At 36.7% G+C, this 19,147-nt stretch overlaps 1 protein-coding gene and 1 long non-coding RNA gene across 2 annotated transcripts in view; one reads left to right on the top strand and one right to left on the bottom strand.

The window, feature by feature from the left end:
• The window catches only part of LOC127855286 (uncharacterized), a 161,640-nt gene that overhangs the window by 43,193 nt on the left and 99,300 nt on the right, over window positions 1–19,147 (top strand). The gene's annotated exons all lie outside the window — the stretch shown is intronic.
• Window positions 1,152–5,622, bottom strand: LOC127855277 (uncharacterized). The gene is made up of 3 exons (XM_052390736.1): window positions 5,490–5,622; window positions 3,678–4,143; window positions 1,152–1,684 (listed from the first exon to the last, which is right to left on the bottom strand). Exons 2-3 carry the CDS (start codon window positions 4,095–4,097, stop codon window positions 1,343–1,345), a joined length of 762 nt encoding a protein of 253 aa, XP_052246696.1. The 5' UTR covers window positions 4,098–4,143; window positions 5,490–5,622; the 3' UTR covers window positions 1,152–1,342.

The following is a 19,147-nucleotide window of genomic DNA, read 5'->3' on the forward strand; positions in this document are numbered from 1 at the left end:
ATATAGGGGCGTAGTTACAGGGTTGGTTACTGACCTGATACGGGATATACAAGTCTGTGGAAAACCATATAGGGGCGTAGTTACAGGGTTGGTTACTGACCTGATACGGGATATACAAGTCTGTGGAAAACCATATAGGGGCGTAGTTACAGTGTTGGTTACTGACCTGATACGGGATATACGGTTCTGTGGAAAACCATATCGGGGCGTAGTTAAAGGGTTAGGTACTGACCCGATACAGGATATACGGGTCTGTGGAAAACCATATCGGGGCGTAGTTACAGGGTTAGTTACGGACCTGATACGGGATATACGGTTCTGTGGAAACCATTTCGGGGCGAGACCAAAGGTTTTCCACGGAACCGTTTATCCCGTATCGGGCCAGTAACTAACCCTGTAACAATTATATCACCCCCAACTACTTTCCAACTCATCAAATTAACAATTATGGTAACATATAACCAGTATTATTATATTTCTACTGCCCCATATAGTCTACTGACACCATATAGAATATATGGGTTCATCATGTGACGTCAAACAGCCAATGAGAGAATATTTTGTAGATGGTGTGATATATATTGTTATTTTTATAGGGTGTAAACAAATTGGTATGTATGGCTTATAGTTTGAATACCAAAGGAAAAGATATTATGGTACATAATAAGATATGAATATATATTTTGTACCAAAATCTCGTTTTGCAGACATACTTAACATGCTGTTTTATAGTATTTATATTACATTTATGTGTGTCCTGTCATATTTGTGTATTGTATATAATGTTACAAAATCACATAAATTGTTTTGTTAGTATGGATCCGAAACCACACGACTTTGTGTTCAGAAATGTATTCTGATATTTGTGGCTGTAGGCTAACCCTCTGTCCATCATCATGTCTGTCTGTCAGTTGGTACGTCCGACCACAAAATTTGTCTGACGTTATTTGATAAGAAAGGGCCTTAAACTAAAATATCTGGAAATGAAAGTTATTTATATTTGTTCTAAATCTGTTTCATATATACATGAAATAATTTTGTGTTTTAAGTGGAAAATGAATCAATAAGTTAGAAGTTATTATTATCAATACATGTATTATATTCACAGTATTTAAAACAAACAAAAACTGAAACTAAAAAAAGAAGCGTATATGTACCTTAATGTATGTGGATGGTTGAATTAAAATGACGGTAATGAAATTATCCCTCTTGAATCTTAACCTGACTCAAAAAATCGCGTCATTATTGGTACATGCTTTGGTACATATACCAAACGACACAAATTAGCATAATGACATGATTTCAAAGTCAATTCCAATTAGCTCATATCTTCATAGTATCTTTAAGGTCGTGAGTGACGTCGACCGCTGGAAACTGCGTTTTTAAGTTTCCCGCGCACTGCGTTATCAGCAGACGCCGCTATCACTGCATGAGCGTTAACAACCTCCATGTAGTTTCTATAGGCAGCGATTTCGCGTGTAGTGACGTCATCATGCGGGTAGAACACCAGCCGGTCCGTGCCCACTTGAAGTCCCGGCTGTATAGCTTTTGCCATATCCGCTATAGTACAAAATTCGATGACCCAGCGGGAGTTGACCCCGTGTCGCGCCGACCGGATATCGAGGGGATCGAACTGGATACTTCGTACAGGAACGTCGAGTTGAGTCTGTATTAGGTACTGCACCTGTTCGTGATTTGATAAGTAGTAGTTGTAGACGTAGTAGAAGTAGCAATAGCAGCAAAAGCGTTAAACGCAATGATAGTAGTATTAAAGTTGTACTGATTGTTGTTGTAGAAGCATTCTTTATTTAATTTTCCTAATAGTTATTAATATGAGTAAAACAAGCAGTACTAGCAGAAGCAACAGTTGTAATTGTAGTTACCTAGTACATATGTAGTTTATTTATAGACATTTTTTATCTACGTAGTACGACGGAAATATTTCATCAAGGTCCGTCTTTGCAATTATAATACATTTTATGATTTGTGTCACTTATGCTCGATTGGTAATTGTCGGCTCTGGTACTACTTAAATGTACTCCGGGTACGGTAAATAAAATAACACGTGCCCGGGAATTCTTACGCTTAATTGAGCTCGATTGGTCATTGTCGGCTCGGGTACTACTTACATGTACTCCGGGTACTCTTAAGTATACTTGCATATACCCCGGGTGAGGTAAATATACTTAAACGTACCTGGTTAATATTGGACTGTACCCGAGTTGTATTCCCGCAAAAAATCCGATGTCGTAAAACGCGCTACCGATTATCTTAAACAAACTTCTCTTTAAATAAAAACTGCATCAACATGCTTTTTGAGTATGAGTTTCGATAATATAGAGGCCACTTTACAGAAAATTGACATAAATGTGAATATAATTTAATATAAAAAAATAACCGACAACGACCGATTTAACGTCATATTTCCTGGGTACGTTTTAGTATATTTACCGTACCCGGGGTACATGTAAGTATACTTAAGAGTACCCGGGGTACATGTAAGTAGTACCCGAGCCGACAATGACCAATCGAGCCTTAATTGATCGTTGTCTGCTATATTTTTTTTAAATTAATTATATTCATATATATGTCAATATTCTGTAAAATAGCATCTATATTATCGACACTTCTTCCTTAAAAGCATGTTAAGGAGTTTTTTTAAAGAGAATTTTGTTTCGAATCCGTAGCGCGTTTTACAACATCGAATTTTGGGCGGGAATAATACACGGGTACAGTCTAAATTGGCCAATCGAGTGTCAATTATGCTTGATTGATCATTGTCGGCTCGGGTACTATTTACATGTGCCCCGGGTATCTAGAGTATACTTACATGTACCCCGGGTACGGTAAATACTTAATCGTACCCGGTCGATATTAGACTGTACCCGTGTTGGATTCCCGCCAAAAATCCGATGTCGTAAAACGCACTACCGATTATTTTAAAGGGGCCGTCCAACAGATTTTTGGGAAACTACGAGGATTTCTTATATAGGTTAAACATACATCCGCTTGCATCATGAGCGTGGATGGTCGAGTGGTCTAGGCAGGAGACTTTTTACTCACGGACTCCAGGGGTCAGTGGTTCGAGCCCTGTTGAGGATTACTTTTTTCCTTTTTTTAAATTGTATTCTTGTTTTTTTACTAGAGAGTTTAAGTTCCAATATTTAAATTTATCAATATAACGCATTTACTGACAAGCTTCAATACATTTATGACATGACAAAATATGTTTGGACGGACCCTTTAAACAAACTTATATTAAAAAAAAAATGCATGAACATGCTTTTTTAGTATTAGTTACGATAATATAGAGGTCATTTTACAGACAATTGACATGAATGTAAATATACTTAAAAACAAAATAGCCGACAACGGCCGATTATGCGTTAAATTTCCCCGATACGTTTTAGTTTATTTATCGTACCCGGGGTACATGTAAGTATACTTATGAGTACCCGGGGAACATGTAAGTAGTATCCGAGCCGACAATGACCAATCGAACGTCTGTTATAGTATCAGTAGCTGGTAGATACAACTTAAGTTCGTTGTATTCACGAACATCACACAACTTATAAGGTACAGTTTCTAATTAAGTTACGTTGTTTGCGAAAATAATAAAAAAAGTCGACATAGAATGTCACACAATGCGTCGTGCAAGTGGAGTCTTACAATTTTACCTCCGAGTGGGACACGTTTTCGTTGTTCCGGAAGCTGAAAACTGCGGCGTTCGGCCGGCTGGGTGGTGTTTGTGTCACTGCGCATGTGCAGACTAGGGGCGATCCGGTCAATGTTGTCACTGCACATGTGCAGACTTTGGGCGATCCGGTCGATGTTGTCACTGCGCGTGTGCAGACTTGGTGCGATCCGTTCGATGTTGTCACTGCGCATGTGCAGACTTGGGGCGATCCGGTCGATGTTGTCACTGCGCATATGCAGACTTGTGGCGATCCGGTCGCTGTGTCACTGCGCGTGTGTAGACTTGTTGCGATCCGGTCGATGTTGTCACTTCGCATGTGCAGACTTGGGGCGATCCGGTCGATGTTGTCACTGCGCATGTGCAGACTGGGGGCGATCCGGTCGATGTTGTCACTGCGCATTACATTCGCGTCCGGGCAAGCTTACTCATCCGGCGTTGCCGCGTCACTGAAACCGAGAGGGCGGGACCGGCTTAAGGGACATAAAACAGGAAATAAAATACATATGTAACTAAATTGTTAAAGAAAAAACGGTCATACGATTTAAAGTGGCGGGCATTTATCAACATGATGCAAACATATTAAATGGTAACGCGTGGGAAAAAAACGTGAGATTATTTCAAATACTTGCGTTAAAAGAGAAAAAAAATGCATTTCCTCTTTTAAGGCTCGATTGGTCATATTCGGCTCGGATACTACTTAAATGTACCCCGGGTACTCATAAGTATACCAAATGTACCCCGGCTTCGGAAAATATACTAACACGTATCCGGAAAATTTAGACCAATTGAGAAAATTTATTCCCGCCCAAAATTCGATGTCGTAAAACGCGCTACAAAATACTAAAAAAAAAACATATCTTTAAACAAAACCTGCCTCAACATGCTTTTTTGAGTTGGAGTTTCGATAATATTTATGCCATTTCACAGGATATTGACATATATATGAATATTGTTTATTTGACTAAAATAGCCGAGAACAACAAATTTAGCGTTAGAATTCAACGTTACGTTTCAGTATGTTTTCCGTACCCGGGGTACATTTAAGTATACTTAAGAGTACCCGGGGTACATTTGAGTAGTAACCGAGCCGACAATGACCACAGTTAATTTAAAATAATGTTACGATTAGCTCTTGTGCTCAGCTGTCAAAACATTTTCGTGCACGTGGAACTCATTTTGTTAAAAATAACGACATCAAGCATGAGTTGATAATTAATTATTATTGAAATTACAAGGCGTCATCGTTGACAGAGGTAATTTTCGTATAATAACAATGGTTTAAGGTAATTAATATTTGATACATTTGACACTCACTTGGAACTGATTTTATTAAAACATTACATCTATTTTCTTTTGACGATTATCAATAAATTTGTAAATTTTATTTAAAAAAAATCATTAAATATATTCTTTTCAGAATGTAGTTTAATTGGACTATATAACGGTTTAGAATTATTCGGTTGTTGTTGTTTTTTATGTTAAGCAAATCCAATCCGCTTTAAAGGAAATTTGTGTTAAAAATGAAGTGTCATCTTAACGTAAATCCAGGTAAGGCGGATTTACACGGGGCCTAGAATTCCAAGAACGAGGCATGTTAGTTTTCATCGGAGATGGGAAAAAGGGAAGTTTGTTTTTGCAGTTATATTTCCTGCCTAGCATCCGATGGATAGAAAAGTGATCTCAACATAGATCTGGCGATCACCTGATAGCGAACAAACGATACACAAACACCCCATAGAATACCGTGTGAAAGATTTATAGCGAACATTGACTTATGACACGTGATACTTACATCTCTGATCAACAGCGCCCCGTGCCGCGGTCCCGCTATGTGCGTCCGGTTTCATTGGGCTCTCTCTCCGGCATCGCGGCGCATGGTGGCTGGTGACGTCATACACGCAGTCCGGGTCCAGCAAAAGGGCACTGGGCCGAAAACCAAGAGCGAGTAACTTTTGGTACTTGCAAGGACTGATTGGCTGCTGAAATGTCAGCTTACTTCCCCAAACATAGTTTTTTTAAATAACAAAATCGCGATAACAAAGTAAGGTATATGTGGTGTTTGTTATACCGTCAAGTTTGCATAATAATTGGGAACATGTCAAAATATACACAACAATGAAATGTATGAACATGGCAGTATTTTATTTATTTACTTGTAATTGTCTGCACTAAACAGTATAATTTATCTGTAAGTTATTATGTTTAGTTTTATATATCGCTCAATCAATTGCTACTAATCCTACAGACTGACTGAATAAAGTAATCGCAGCGGTTATTTCCTGTTTGCTGATCGAATGCTGCTTCGTGCTTGTCGTGTTTTTTTTTTAATTGTGAGCGGTTAGAATGCATGTATATTATTTGCAATCAACATTCTATAGCGTATGTCATTAAAGTTGTCTAGAGTCGTACTTGCTGTACTTATTGAAACAAAAAATATTTGTCTGAAAATAATAATCGATAAAAATGACGTCATCGCATGTTGTCGTTTTTATATAAGAAAGGCAATGTTTTGAACTGAAACATGCTGGGAACCAGTGACATATCTGAATGTGAACATGTCGAGTTTGTCTAAATTACAAGGTATGCACCGATTTCTGAAGGGGAACGGCGAAGCAGGCATACGACTTAATTTAGTGTTTTAATTCAAAAGCTTTGCGCAATCAAAAGATTCGTCATAACACAATTGTAAAATGTGCCCCATCAAAACGAACCAGCAAAATAAACAGAAGCACATTTATTATTAAAATTACGAAATTTCCTTAAGTGTTCAAAAGGTACCTCGGTCATGTCATATCAAATATTGTACGGACAATTACAGTGACGGCTTAATTGTATACTCACCGTTAATAGACATCAATCATAAATATTATTCTTAAATAAAGGGAATGTAAACTATTGATAGGAATTTAATAGAATTATTGAAAGAAAAGTTATCAAAGAGGTTAAGACGTGTTATTGTACTTCATCAAAAATTGCACCGTAACTAAAGATAAAACCCGCTCGGAAAAAGGGGCTTTTTGTGCGCGTCAACTCAAGTGTCGTCCAAGATAAGCTTGTACAGTTCGAGCAGGCTAATCTGGGATGACACTTTCTGATTGTATGACATGTTTTGTTTAAAGGCAGTAAAATAATTAGCGAACATCCAGCGAACTGCACAGGCTAATATCGGACGACACTTTACGCACATGCATTAAGGCCGGTTTTCCCAGGGCTAAAATATGTATCGTATGATGTTTTATAAGACGGGCTGTATTCAATTACCGACCATTTACCTTTGCAGAGATGGACGATCTGTCAGGCCCGGCGGTAAAGGGCCGACACCGACCGGAAGTGGGCCGGCTGTCCTCTTTATCAACTTCCATGGAGGAACCAGACCCGCCCTGCGCACGCCACTTTGAGAATAGAAATTGTGCTTTAGTAAGGTAAGAGTGTTAAAGGGGCCTTTTCACAGATTTTTGGCATGTTATGACGTTTGTCATTAAATGCTTTATATTGCTAAATGTATACATTGGATCTAAAAAGCTCCAGTAAAAGAAAATAATAAAATTAAAGAAAGAAAAAAGTAACCCCCAACTGGGCTCGCAACACTGGTCCCTGGCGTAAAATGCTATCGCATAGACAATTCGGCCATTCGCGCTCATACATTGGGTAGTGAATCCTCGTTGTATCACAAAATATAACGACCCCAACAAACTATTCAATTGTTTCACGTTGCAACGCTTTATAATTTTCAGGTTTTTAAAACGTCAAACAATGCATATAATGGATATTTTAAAGCATGGTAAATGTTCAGTATTAATGTCCGCACAAATATCATAACTACAACGAACATTTGCGAATCTGAAGCATTTTGTTTTAATTTGTCAATTTACCGAAACGTGTTAAGGCCTCATTCTAGGATTAATGCATGTGCGTAAAATGCCATTTCAGATAAGCCTGTGCAGTCCGCAAAGGCTAATAGGGACGTCACTCTCCGCATAAATTTAATTTTCGTACAGAAGAGAATTCGTTTTAACGATAAAATCCAAAAAAGCGGAAAGTTTAGTCACTGATTAGCTGCGGACTGCACAAGCTTAGCTGGGATCGATTTTTATGCATAAACATAAATATCAGCTTTCCGTCTCCGAGAATTAGGCTCGTCATAATCTTGTTGTGCCCTCCCCTTTCCTCCCAAAATTAGATGTGTAGCTATATAAAAATAATACCATGTTAACATCTGTTTTCAGTATAGCTGAACATCATTGCTTTTCTTTTTAATTTTATGCATATTCGTCGATTTGTTTTACATTTGAACAAAAGTTAACTTTGGAATTTCGTTGAAATAACAACTATATGACGTCAACATGATGACGTCATTATCAAATTGCGAGTCGGGCACACTTCGTTGTTCGGTTACCTGATAAGATTTCGAGTCTGGGTCGAATGCGAGGATGCTGGTGTAACCCCTCGGTAGCGGTTGATGCTTGAAGAGCTGCGCAGACTCGCGCCCAAGGGCGTGCATAGCGTCGGGGTCCGGCATGTCTCTCCCCCGCCCACCGGCCCCTGCCTAAAGTTGTAGACGGTCACGATGCTGCAGTGGACCGGGGTACGGAACGCGTACTGGGGACCTGATCTTGGAACGAAAAGCATTAACATATTAAAATACAAGCGCAGATTGAGTGTTATTATACTGACATTAAACTGATACAATATAACACTGGATATAGTATTTAAGTTGTTAGTAGTTGTTATTAGTACGTAACGCGCATAGGGGACCCGATTTATAAACATAGCAACAGCAGCATGCAAATAAAACAGCAGCAGCAAAAGCAGCAGTAGCAGTAGTAATAGTAAAAGAAGTAGTTGATGTTACTGTTGTTGTTGTTGTGGTAGCAGAAGTTATAGTAGTAGTAGTAGTAAAAGTAGTAGTAGTAGTAGTGTTAGTAGTAGTAGTAGTAGTAGTAGTAGTAGTAGTAGAAGTAGTAGTAGTAGTAGTAGTAATAGTAGTAGTAGTAGTAGTAGTAGTAGAAGTAGTAGTAGTAGTAGTAGTAGTAGTACTAGTAGTAGTAGTAGTAGTAGTAGTAGTAGTAGTAGTAGTAGTATTAGTAGTAGTACGTAGTAGTAGTAGTAGTAGTAGAAGTAGTAGTAGTAGTAGTAGTAGAAATAGTAGTAGTAGTAGTAGTAGTAGTTGTTGTTGTTGTTGTAGTAGTAGAAATAGTAGTAGTAGTAGTTGTTGTTGTAGTAGTAGTAGTAGTAGTAGCAGCAGCAGTAGAAGAAGTAGTAGTAGTAGAAGTAGTGGTTGTTGTTGTTGCTGTTGTAATAGTAGTAGCAGGAAGTAGTAGTAGTAGTAGTAGTAGTAGTAGTAGTAGTAGTAGTAGTAGTAGTAGTAGTAGTAGTAGTAGTAGTAGTAGTAGTAGTACTTGTAGTAGTAGTAGTAGTAGTAGTAGTTGTTGTAGTAGTAGTAGTAGTAGTAGTAGTAGTAGTAGTAGTAGTAGTAGTAGTAGTAGTAGTAGTAGTAGTAGTAGTAGTAGTAGTAGCAGCAGAAGCAGAAACAGTAGCATTAGCATTAGCAGAAGCTGTAGCAGAAATAGTAGCATTAGCATTAGAAGTAGCAGTGACAGAGGTAATAGTGGTGGTGGTGATTGTAGTGGTAACGGCAACGGCAGCGGCAGCGGTAGTAATAGTGATAGTAATTGTTGTTGTTGAAGTAGAGGTAGTATTTCGTTAATCATAATCATCATCATCATTATCATCATCATCATCACCACCACCAAAACCAACACCATCAACACTATCTCCATCATTATCCGCATCATCATCAGAATCACTTTCATTATTACCTCACACCTGTCGGCACAGAGCACTGAGATCCCGGCCAATGTCCCGACGACGTCGGTCGCACTTCATCCTCCGTCAGTACGCCTTTCTTAAGTATGAGCGCCTGGCTCGATGTCGGCATTACCTTGGTAACGGAACCGCATTTTTAAAAACCAAAAACGTTTTTTCATAACTAAAAGAAAGTCATAGATTCAAATAAATGTAGATATATTTCACTCTAGACATCGCTTCGTATATGGATAGTAGTCAATAACAATAAATAAAATGATGAAGCATTTGTAACTCTTTTCGTCGATAATTTTAAGAACAATACATTCTGCATTACTGACAGCGTTTAGTTTAAACATATTTATTTTAGCTCGATTGCGTAAACTGCCCCAGGCTAATCGAAACGCTCTCGAGTCCGTTTCCAGGTTTCACTCGGTGTCTTTGGGAGATGAAGACAGAACGCTCCCACAGAAGGGAGCGAACGAGTGACCTCCCGGCGTTTCAATGACAGCGTGTAGAATGTGAAATCTTAGTAGTGACTTTTAGGCCTCTGAATCGCCCTGTGCGATTGATTTACCTCACCAGAACAAAGTTTGATTCCTGATGAATGTATTTTTTTAAATAAATATTCCCGTTATTATTGTAAAAATTTTAGCATATAACAAATAATTATAAAAATAAATTTTGGTAGTAGACACGTTTAATAACAGTAAACATCAATACGATAATCCTTCATTCAAATAATGTAACTTGTATTCTAGCAATTCGTGGCTATATATTAAATTGTATTCTCGCATTTCATGGCAAAATGTTTACATATTTTCGGATAATACAATTACATGTACAAGCAAAAACTATGATCGTAAGACTTTTGGACTAAATATATTAATTAGTCATCTATTTTATTAATGATTAGTTGTAAACATTCCAAATTTCTTAAATGGTTCCGTGTCTACATTATATTATTGTGTAACGTAACAATACTTTGCGATGACGATCTATTCTGACATGCATATGTTATTATTTGATTTACAATGAAGTATAGCATTTTTTATGTGAACAAAATCGAGCTAGGTGAAACAAATGAGGCGCACTCTTTGAAAATGGGGACTAATGAATATGCTGCGTATAGTGTAATCCCAGATGTGGACTTCACAGGCTAATCAGGGACGACTCTTTCCGCTGTTATGCAAGTTTTCGTTAAAAAAGGAAAATCCAGTTTAAGCGGAAGGTGTTGTGTCTAATTAGCTAGTGCTGACAGTCTTATCTGGGACAACACTTTACGCACATGCATTAAGCGCCGTTTTCCTTGAGTGCTGGTCATATATTTATATTCAGTGAAAACACACACACAATAAAGGCAACCTGTTTCTATCAACAACCTTCGAGTACACTTTTAGACTTTTCTAATACATCACTTTATCATATCAATATAGCTCCCTTATTTTTGAACGGCTTGTGTTGAAATTTCGACCATGGATAATTCTACACATATCTGATAATACCTGAAAATTAAATTGAAATTGAAAAAAATAAAATAAAACTTACCAAATTTAAAACGTTACTTCAAAGATCAAATTCGCAAACTCGTACAACGTTAAATAATAACAATGTGAAAAGTAAAACGCATAAACTTACACGTCATAATAATTGACCGGCTTGCAACATGCCGATTGAACAGTTTCGCTCCTGAATATCCATACGAGCCATATTGTTTTTCTTTCATTACTGTTATGTTTTCCTCGTGCAAAAATTTACCTAGAATTATGATATTGAAATTAAATCGGAATAACATGTATATCGCCATTTACAACAATTGTTGATTTTTCTAACGCAATACTTTTTAAAACTAACATAGCTCAGTAATGAGTGAATATATTTATTTGAAATTTCACATGTGATCATTTGACTACAATATGTGCAAGCTAACGATAAAATCATTCATCCGTGACGATCAGACGCTTTAACAAGTGAGAAAGGTAGTCTGTAAAATACAAAGTGCGCGATTGCGCTCCTGAATATTCATACGAGCTTTATTGTTTTGTAAATTAATTTTATGTTTTCCTTATGTAAGAACCCTCCTAAAATAATTAAATTTAAATAAAAATAGAATTAAATTGCGTTTCAACATTTCCACGTGCAAAAAATGAAACCACACCTAGCCCACGTGCTGGAAGCACGTGCATTATGTCCAGTTGTCCCAGTTTTGTATGTTTTATTTTTGTGTGTATTAAGAATCCGATTAGATTCTACATAAAGCATCAGATCGTAAACACACTAAACATAAACTTTGAACAAGAAAATGTTAACCGAACAAAATGCCAACAAACCGCATAGGAAATCGGAAAATAAATCTGGATTTTGTATAGATGTGTGCTTGTAGCATATATCCTTTGTAGACTTACCTCATAATGCCGTTGCATTAAATCGGTATGTTGCGTATTCCGCACGTCCCAAACTTTTTTGAAAACGGCCATTAGAATTGCGCCGCGCTATGGGTAAACGGGGCTTAATGCATGTGCGTAAAGTTTCGCTCTAGATAATCCCGCACAGGCTAATCACAGACCGACTGCACAGGCTAATCTGGGACGTCGCTTTACGCACTTGAATCAAGACCAGTTTTTCCAGAGCGAGGCAAAATTCAACATACACCGATTTCAAAATGAATAGCAGGTATCCCCGAAAGTGAGTATCGACGATGTAATTACACGACAAATGTGGCGTAATAAAACGTACCCAGAAAAAAGAACAGACGGTTCGCAATTTTGAAGTCACCATTCATTAAACATACCTGTACATGTATTCTAATATTAAAGGGGCCTTTTCACGTTTGACAAATTACAAAAAAATGGTTTCAGATACGCAAATTTTCGTTGTAGTTATGATATTTGTGAGGAAACGGTAATACTGAACATTAAACATGCTCCAAAAATTCCATTATTTGCATCTTTTGACGATTTACACACCTGAAAATAATAAAGCGTGCAACGCGAAACGATTTACAAATTTGGAGAGTTCTGTTGTTGTCGTTATATTGTGTGACACTACGAGGATTGCTATATGAAGTATAAAATACATCATTCATTTTATGAGCACGGATGGCTGAGTGGTCTAAGCCTTAGACTTTTACTCCTGGTGTCAGTGGTTCGAGCCCTGTTGAGGGTTACTTTTTTCTTTTCTTTAAATTTTATTCTTGGTTTTTATTGCAGCTTTTTAGATCCAATGTTTAAATTGATCAATATAAAGCATTTAATGATGAACTTAAATACATGTCAAAATATGTGAAAAGATCCCTTCAAATCTCATTTCAGTTGAGACCGACTCAACTTGCCCTCTCGACTTAAATATTATTACTTGATATAGATGTACAATCGTGATACATCGGCTATGGAAGCATATTTGTGCCACCACTTAACAACTTAAAATAACATGAAAATAATGGAGGATTTCGCGAAAAAGAAATTCTTTTCGCGAAAACATATAAATTTTCACGTAAATAAATATATTATGTTAACACGAATTTATGCATGTTAGTGCTCTAAACTGCCAACACATACAGATAAAATTTTCATGAAAATAATGGAAGATTTCTCGAAAACAGATAACTTTTCTCGAAATCAGATAACTTTATGAAATTATGAATATTAATTCGCGAAAGATGCCAGTTATATAAAAATAGATGCTCTTCAATCGGTGAACATTGTCTTTATCCTACAGACCAAGAACTGGAGTGTACGTGCATACTATAGCAAGTAGTAAGTTTCCTTTTATTGTTTTATTTTTTATGTAAATGCATCTTTGTTGACGAAAATACATGAAGCTGTTTTTACATATTTATTTTCAGACACAAAAATGGAAATTACTGGGTGAGGAATGGATGTGCGATTTTTCTGTATTCATTAATGCAACAATCTATACAGCGTCAATGTCACATTTAGAGTTCAAAGGTCGAAAACGGTACAGTACCAATTTCCCCCTTTGGAAAGCCACCTGTTAGACCTTTGGATTTTTTATTTGAATAATAGATCTCTAATTTTCTTTATGGTAATTCCAGATCATGCCCGCATACGATATTCAGGACGCCGATCTTCGGGGTATGTCATCATCACAGCTTATTGTTTTGTATCGTCAGAGAGGTTATTCTATACGTGAAATTCTTGGAGTTATGGCCATACGACATGGAATAATAACAAGCGAACGATCAATTTTCCGAGTCTTGAGACGTTACCGCCTGACTAGAGGCCAAAGTCAGCACAGTCTCGAAGAAATTATTCAAGAAATATTGCTTGAGTTATCAGCTTCCGGTGAAAATGCTGGTTACCGGCAAATGCGTCAAAGATTCCTGATTAATCATGGACTTGCAGCTACATTTGAGATGGTTCGTCTTATTTTAGGACTCATTGATTCACAAGGTGCTGCCGATGTACATATCTAGCTTTTATTTAGATTACATTAGGGAAATTAATGGCATTCCAGTTCGGGTTTACGGTGACGCGGTATAGAAAATTCTATTGTCCGTGTGTGCAAATGGCATTACGATGGACAGACGCAGATCAGTACCAGGGGATCCAAAGCTTCGTCTATGTTTCATCTAACAGAAATGTCTGAATTGAGAGGTTTTGGCGAAGTCTTAGAGAAATGTGTGGAAATGTCTGGATGAACCATTTTAAAGACATGAGTGATTTCGGATTATTGGACACATCTGATAGTGTGCACTTAGAATGCATTAGATATTGTTTTCTTCTTGTCATTAGTAAAGACCTGAATGAAGTTTGCAATATTTGGCATACTCATTGTGTTCGTCGAAATAACCGAATTTCATGTCCTGCAGGAAAACCTGAGGTGTTGTTCTTTCAGCCAGAAGTACATGGCGCAAGAGATGTAAAATATCACTGGTTGACCAAAGGGAATTAAATGATGTGGAACGGGAGTACTCACAACGCCCTCCAGAACTTGGTGTATCACAAGAGTTCCTGACAATTGCAAGAGCAGCTGTCAGAGCTTTGAATCTTCAATACCCATCTAGAAACAGAGAAGAAGGAACAGAGCTTTTTGCTGCAATAATCATGTACATTGAACGCCTCGTTTAACACGGAAATGAAACAAAAATGAACTTAATGATACTTCCTTACAAGCTGGCTAACTTGTGCATTGGTTGACAAAATGTCAATTAATAGATATAGTTGTGTCTGAAAGCAGAGCAAGTACTAGTTTTAAACAAGCTGTTGGCTTTGTACGCGCTGCCATTGCCATGTATGATTGTGTGTCAATAAAACAATACATATTTTGTCAGTTTCGCTTTAAAATATCATTTTTATATGTGGCCAAAATGCTAGCTTTATTTGTTATGAACACTCTGAAATAAAAATAAAACACAAACCAGGTTACGGTGTATATGGAATCAATACCGTCACGGGGGAAGTACTGTTACACGAAGGGTAGAGTGTCTGGAAATATAATTTTTGGATCACTGCACTGTTTGCGTAACACTTTCAAATGGCATATGAACGACGGAATGCTTCTGTTCTGCCCATGTGTGGTAATCGCCCTTATACTGTCAAATAGTTATAATTTTTTTGGGCATACGGTATGAACAATGCAACACAAGGTGAGCCTTAAGACGGTTCTGTAAAGACTAAAGATAAACGAGAGAAACTGACTCATTACGACTGTCAAATTTGATATCATTGTTTCTTGCAGTCGTGTCAGAGGGCTGTCAGGTGTCATTTTCTCGTGTTCCCTTGAATGCAGGGGTTGTCATAAGGCACTTCTCGTCTTGCATTGTTCCGCCAATGTGGGGTGAGAATAGCAATTTTATGCCATACAATAAGAGTGTTTCATATCCAAACTAATTTTTATTATGCAGTAGTCTACATGTGACCTTGACCTTTGAGTAACATACCTCAAACACACCAGTAAACATGGATAAATACATCAATAGTTATGTACAACTAACTATTTGTTAAGGTACAACTACACAGAGTATGCGAAAGTGCAAAGGTAAGTCAGAGGTGGCTGTATTAGTTGAATTTGTTTGATGGTAATCAAGCTGATATTTAAACAAGAACCGTTCGACATCCACACACTCGACTTTTCTCAGGGCAGTGCTAGATTATAATTATAAAATGAAAATCTAAGTGAACAAATATACGTTAAAAATGGGGTATAATTCTGCCAAAATATTTTTTGGATTATCTGTCTTGCAAGTTGGTGTTCTCCTTTTGATAGTTAACAACAGCCCATTGTATAAAACTTGGATATCTTATCCGCCGGTTATCTTTGCGCACTGCTTAAATTTGTCCAAATTGGTTAAGACCTTGGTTAACTTAAACAACAACAAAACAATATCAAAAGCATGTGATGGTCTCGTGAATCTTTTTATACAATTGGAATTCAAATTAAATTATCAAAACACCAGAGATATTGAAAAAGATAACCAATGATAACTTTTATCAAAGTTTACACAACTGGCTGCAAGTGCTCAAAGTTAGAGGTGAAAACCTCTGATAGTTGTTGAAAAATGGACACCAGTCACACACTTAAACAAGACTGATGTCCTCAACTACAATGGTCTGACAACAATAACTCAATATGCGTCGAAAAGTAGAGCTAAAACACATTAACATGATTAAGTCAAGCAAGGGCAAATAAAATTAATAATGACACTGTTTATTTTAGAATTTTTTTATATAAAATAAGACAGACTTTTTGTCATATCACAGCATAGCAATCAATGTGAAATCAATGCTATCAAAAAGGTAAGAAAACAAGAAGAAAAAAAGAAAAAAACAAGAACTTCGCGGACGAAATTTTGCTACGGACGCAGGCAGGACATGAAACATTGTACCATAAATAGAGATTCAACCTATAAGTCTTAGTGTGACCTTGACCTTGTGGGTAGGGACCTGGCTGTTAAGCATGACACATTGGACAATGATGATGAACCTTTGTGCCGAGTTAAATAAAATTCACTTGAAAGATGACGAAGTTATTCTCCAGACACGAATGAGACATGAAACTGTATCATATATGGAGATTTGACCTATACGTGTTACCTTGACATTATATGTAGGTACCTGGGTGTTTAACGCGACACATTGTCTAATGATGGGGAACAATAGTACCAAGTTAAATGAAATGCGCTTAATAAATGACAAAGTTATGCTCTGGACACGAAACATTGTACCATATAATCATATATGGACATTTGACCTATAAGAGTGACCTTGATCTTGGAGGTAGGGACCTGGGTGCTAAGAGCGACACATAGTCTAATGATGGGGAAAAAAATTAGAACCAAGTTAAATGAAATGCGCTTAATAAATGACGAAGTCATGCTCCAGACACGAAACATTGTACCATATAATCATATATGGACATTTGACCTATAAGAGTGACCTTGATCTTGGAGGTAGGGATCTGGGTGTTAAAAGCAACATATAATCTAATGATGGGTAACATATGTGCCAAGTTAAATGAAATTTGCTTGATAAATGACTAAGTTAGGCTCAGGACACAAAAGCTTGTATCATATTGTCATATATAGACATTTGACCTATAAGTGTGACTTTGACCTTGGAGGTACGGACCTAGGTGTTAAGCGTTACTCATCGTCAAATGCTGGGTAACATATGCGTCACGTTAATTAAAATTCGCTTAATAAATGACGAAGTTATGCTTTGGACACAAAAAATATAGTCATATATAGACATTTGACCTATAAGTGTGACCTTGGTCTTAAAGGTTATGACCTGGGTGTTGAACGTGACACATCGTTTAATTATGGGGGACATTTGTGCCAAGCTAAATGAAATTCGCTTGATAAATGACGAAGTTATGCCCCGGACACGAAACACTATATCATATTGTCATATATGGACAGTTGACCTATAAGTGTGACCTTGAAATTGGAGGTAGGAACCTGGGTGTTAAGCGCGACAAATAGGCAAATGATGGGGAACATTTGTGCCAAGTTAGATGAAATTTGCTTGATAAATGAAGATGTTATGTTTCGGACACAAAACATTATATTATATAGTCATATATAGATATTTGACCTATTAGTGTTACCTTGACCTTGAAGAATAGGACATGGTTGTTATGTGCCACTCATCATCAAATAATGGGGAACATTTAAGCCAAGTTAATTAAAATTTGCTTGATAAATGACAAAGTAATGCTTCGGACACCAAAAACTGTATCATATTGTCATAAATAGATATTTGACCTATAAGAGTGACCTTGACCTTGGAGGTAGGGAACCTGGTTTGTAAAGCGCGACATATCGTCTTATGATGGGGATCACTTTTGCCAAGTTAAAAGAAATTTGCTTGATAAATGACGAAATTATGCTCTGGACGCGAAACACTATCATATTGTCATATATGGACATTTGACCTATAAGTGTGACATTGATCTTGGGGGTAGCAATCTTAATTTACGGCGAGACACATCGTCTAATAGTAGGGAGCCTTCGTTGCAGGATGAGTGAAATTTGATTAGTGATAAATGGCAAAGTTATGATCCGGACAAAAAAGGGACGGACACACAGAGGGACGGACGATCGCGATTCCCATATCCCCCTCCGACCTATCAGGGGAGATAACAACTTAAACTGAAGGATATAAACTGCGAAAAAAACTTGAAAATTTGTGTAATACAGAACTATTTCAAACTCTTCACAGACAGGCCTTTTAAACTGAGTAAGCTTTATTTAATAATAATCTCAAAGATGACAATGTATAACATTTATGTTCATTGGTATTTGCTATTTTTTTATTAAAATGTTACTAAAAGTATACATTAACATTGTATTAAATGTTACTAAAAGTATACATTTTTTATCAGAAAACTTAAGTTTTAACTTTGTTCTCGAGGATAAAATTCTAAAAAAATACCGTTTTACATAAAGGGACACAGTTTCCTTTTCATTAGCAGGAATATTTCTACCAGCGTTCAAGCAATGTCTGGGGTGAATTGAAAATGTATTTTATAGTTAATTTTACAATATTCATTATTTTCAGCCTTATCAAAAATGACTTCCATTGTCATAAATTTGTTCATTTGACACTATTGCTAAAATATACACTTTCATTGTGTAAGAAATGAAATCTGGAAAAATTTCAACAAACTATGTTATATATAAAAATATCCAAATATTTACCAATGTAATGTCAATCTGACATTTAGAAATTTGAAATCAATATCCAAATTTAAACAAATTAATATCCACACTTAAGATACCCTGGTTTAATAAGTGCTCTATAAGAATTGTAAAAACATTGCAATTATAAAACACAATCCAACAGTACACAAATATACATGAACATATATGCTGGCATCTCATGTTTAAAACCCTCAAGTCAAATAAACAAGGCTAAGATGGCGCTAAATAAGTCTATGTAAAACTATTTACCAACAGGACAGCAAGGAAATCAAAAGAAGAAATACTTTGTGCTCAAGTGTGTAAAACCTAATTTCCAAATTAATGAAAAAACATCATAATATCATGAGTGTCACCCTCCTTGGGTATTTCTTAATACTTTTCATTAAATATTGATTAAAACTACATAGTATGAGCTTGGTTACGGTTGTATAAAAAACCCATCTGGGTTTTCATTGGTTAATCAATCGTACCCAACTACT

This window comes from Dreissena polymorpha, chromosome 13 (assembly GCF_020536995.1).
Source record: "Dreissena polymorpha isolate Duluth1 chromosome 13, UMN_Dpol_1.0, whole genome shotgun sequence".
Lineage (NCBI taxonomy): Eukaryota > Metazoa > Mollusca > Bivalvia > Myida > Dreissenidae > Dreissena > Dreissena polymorpha.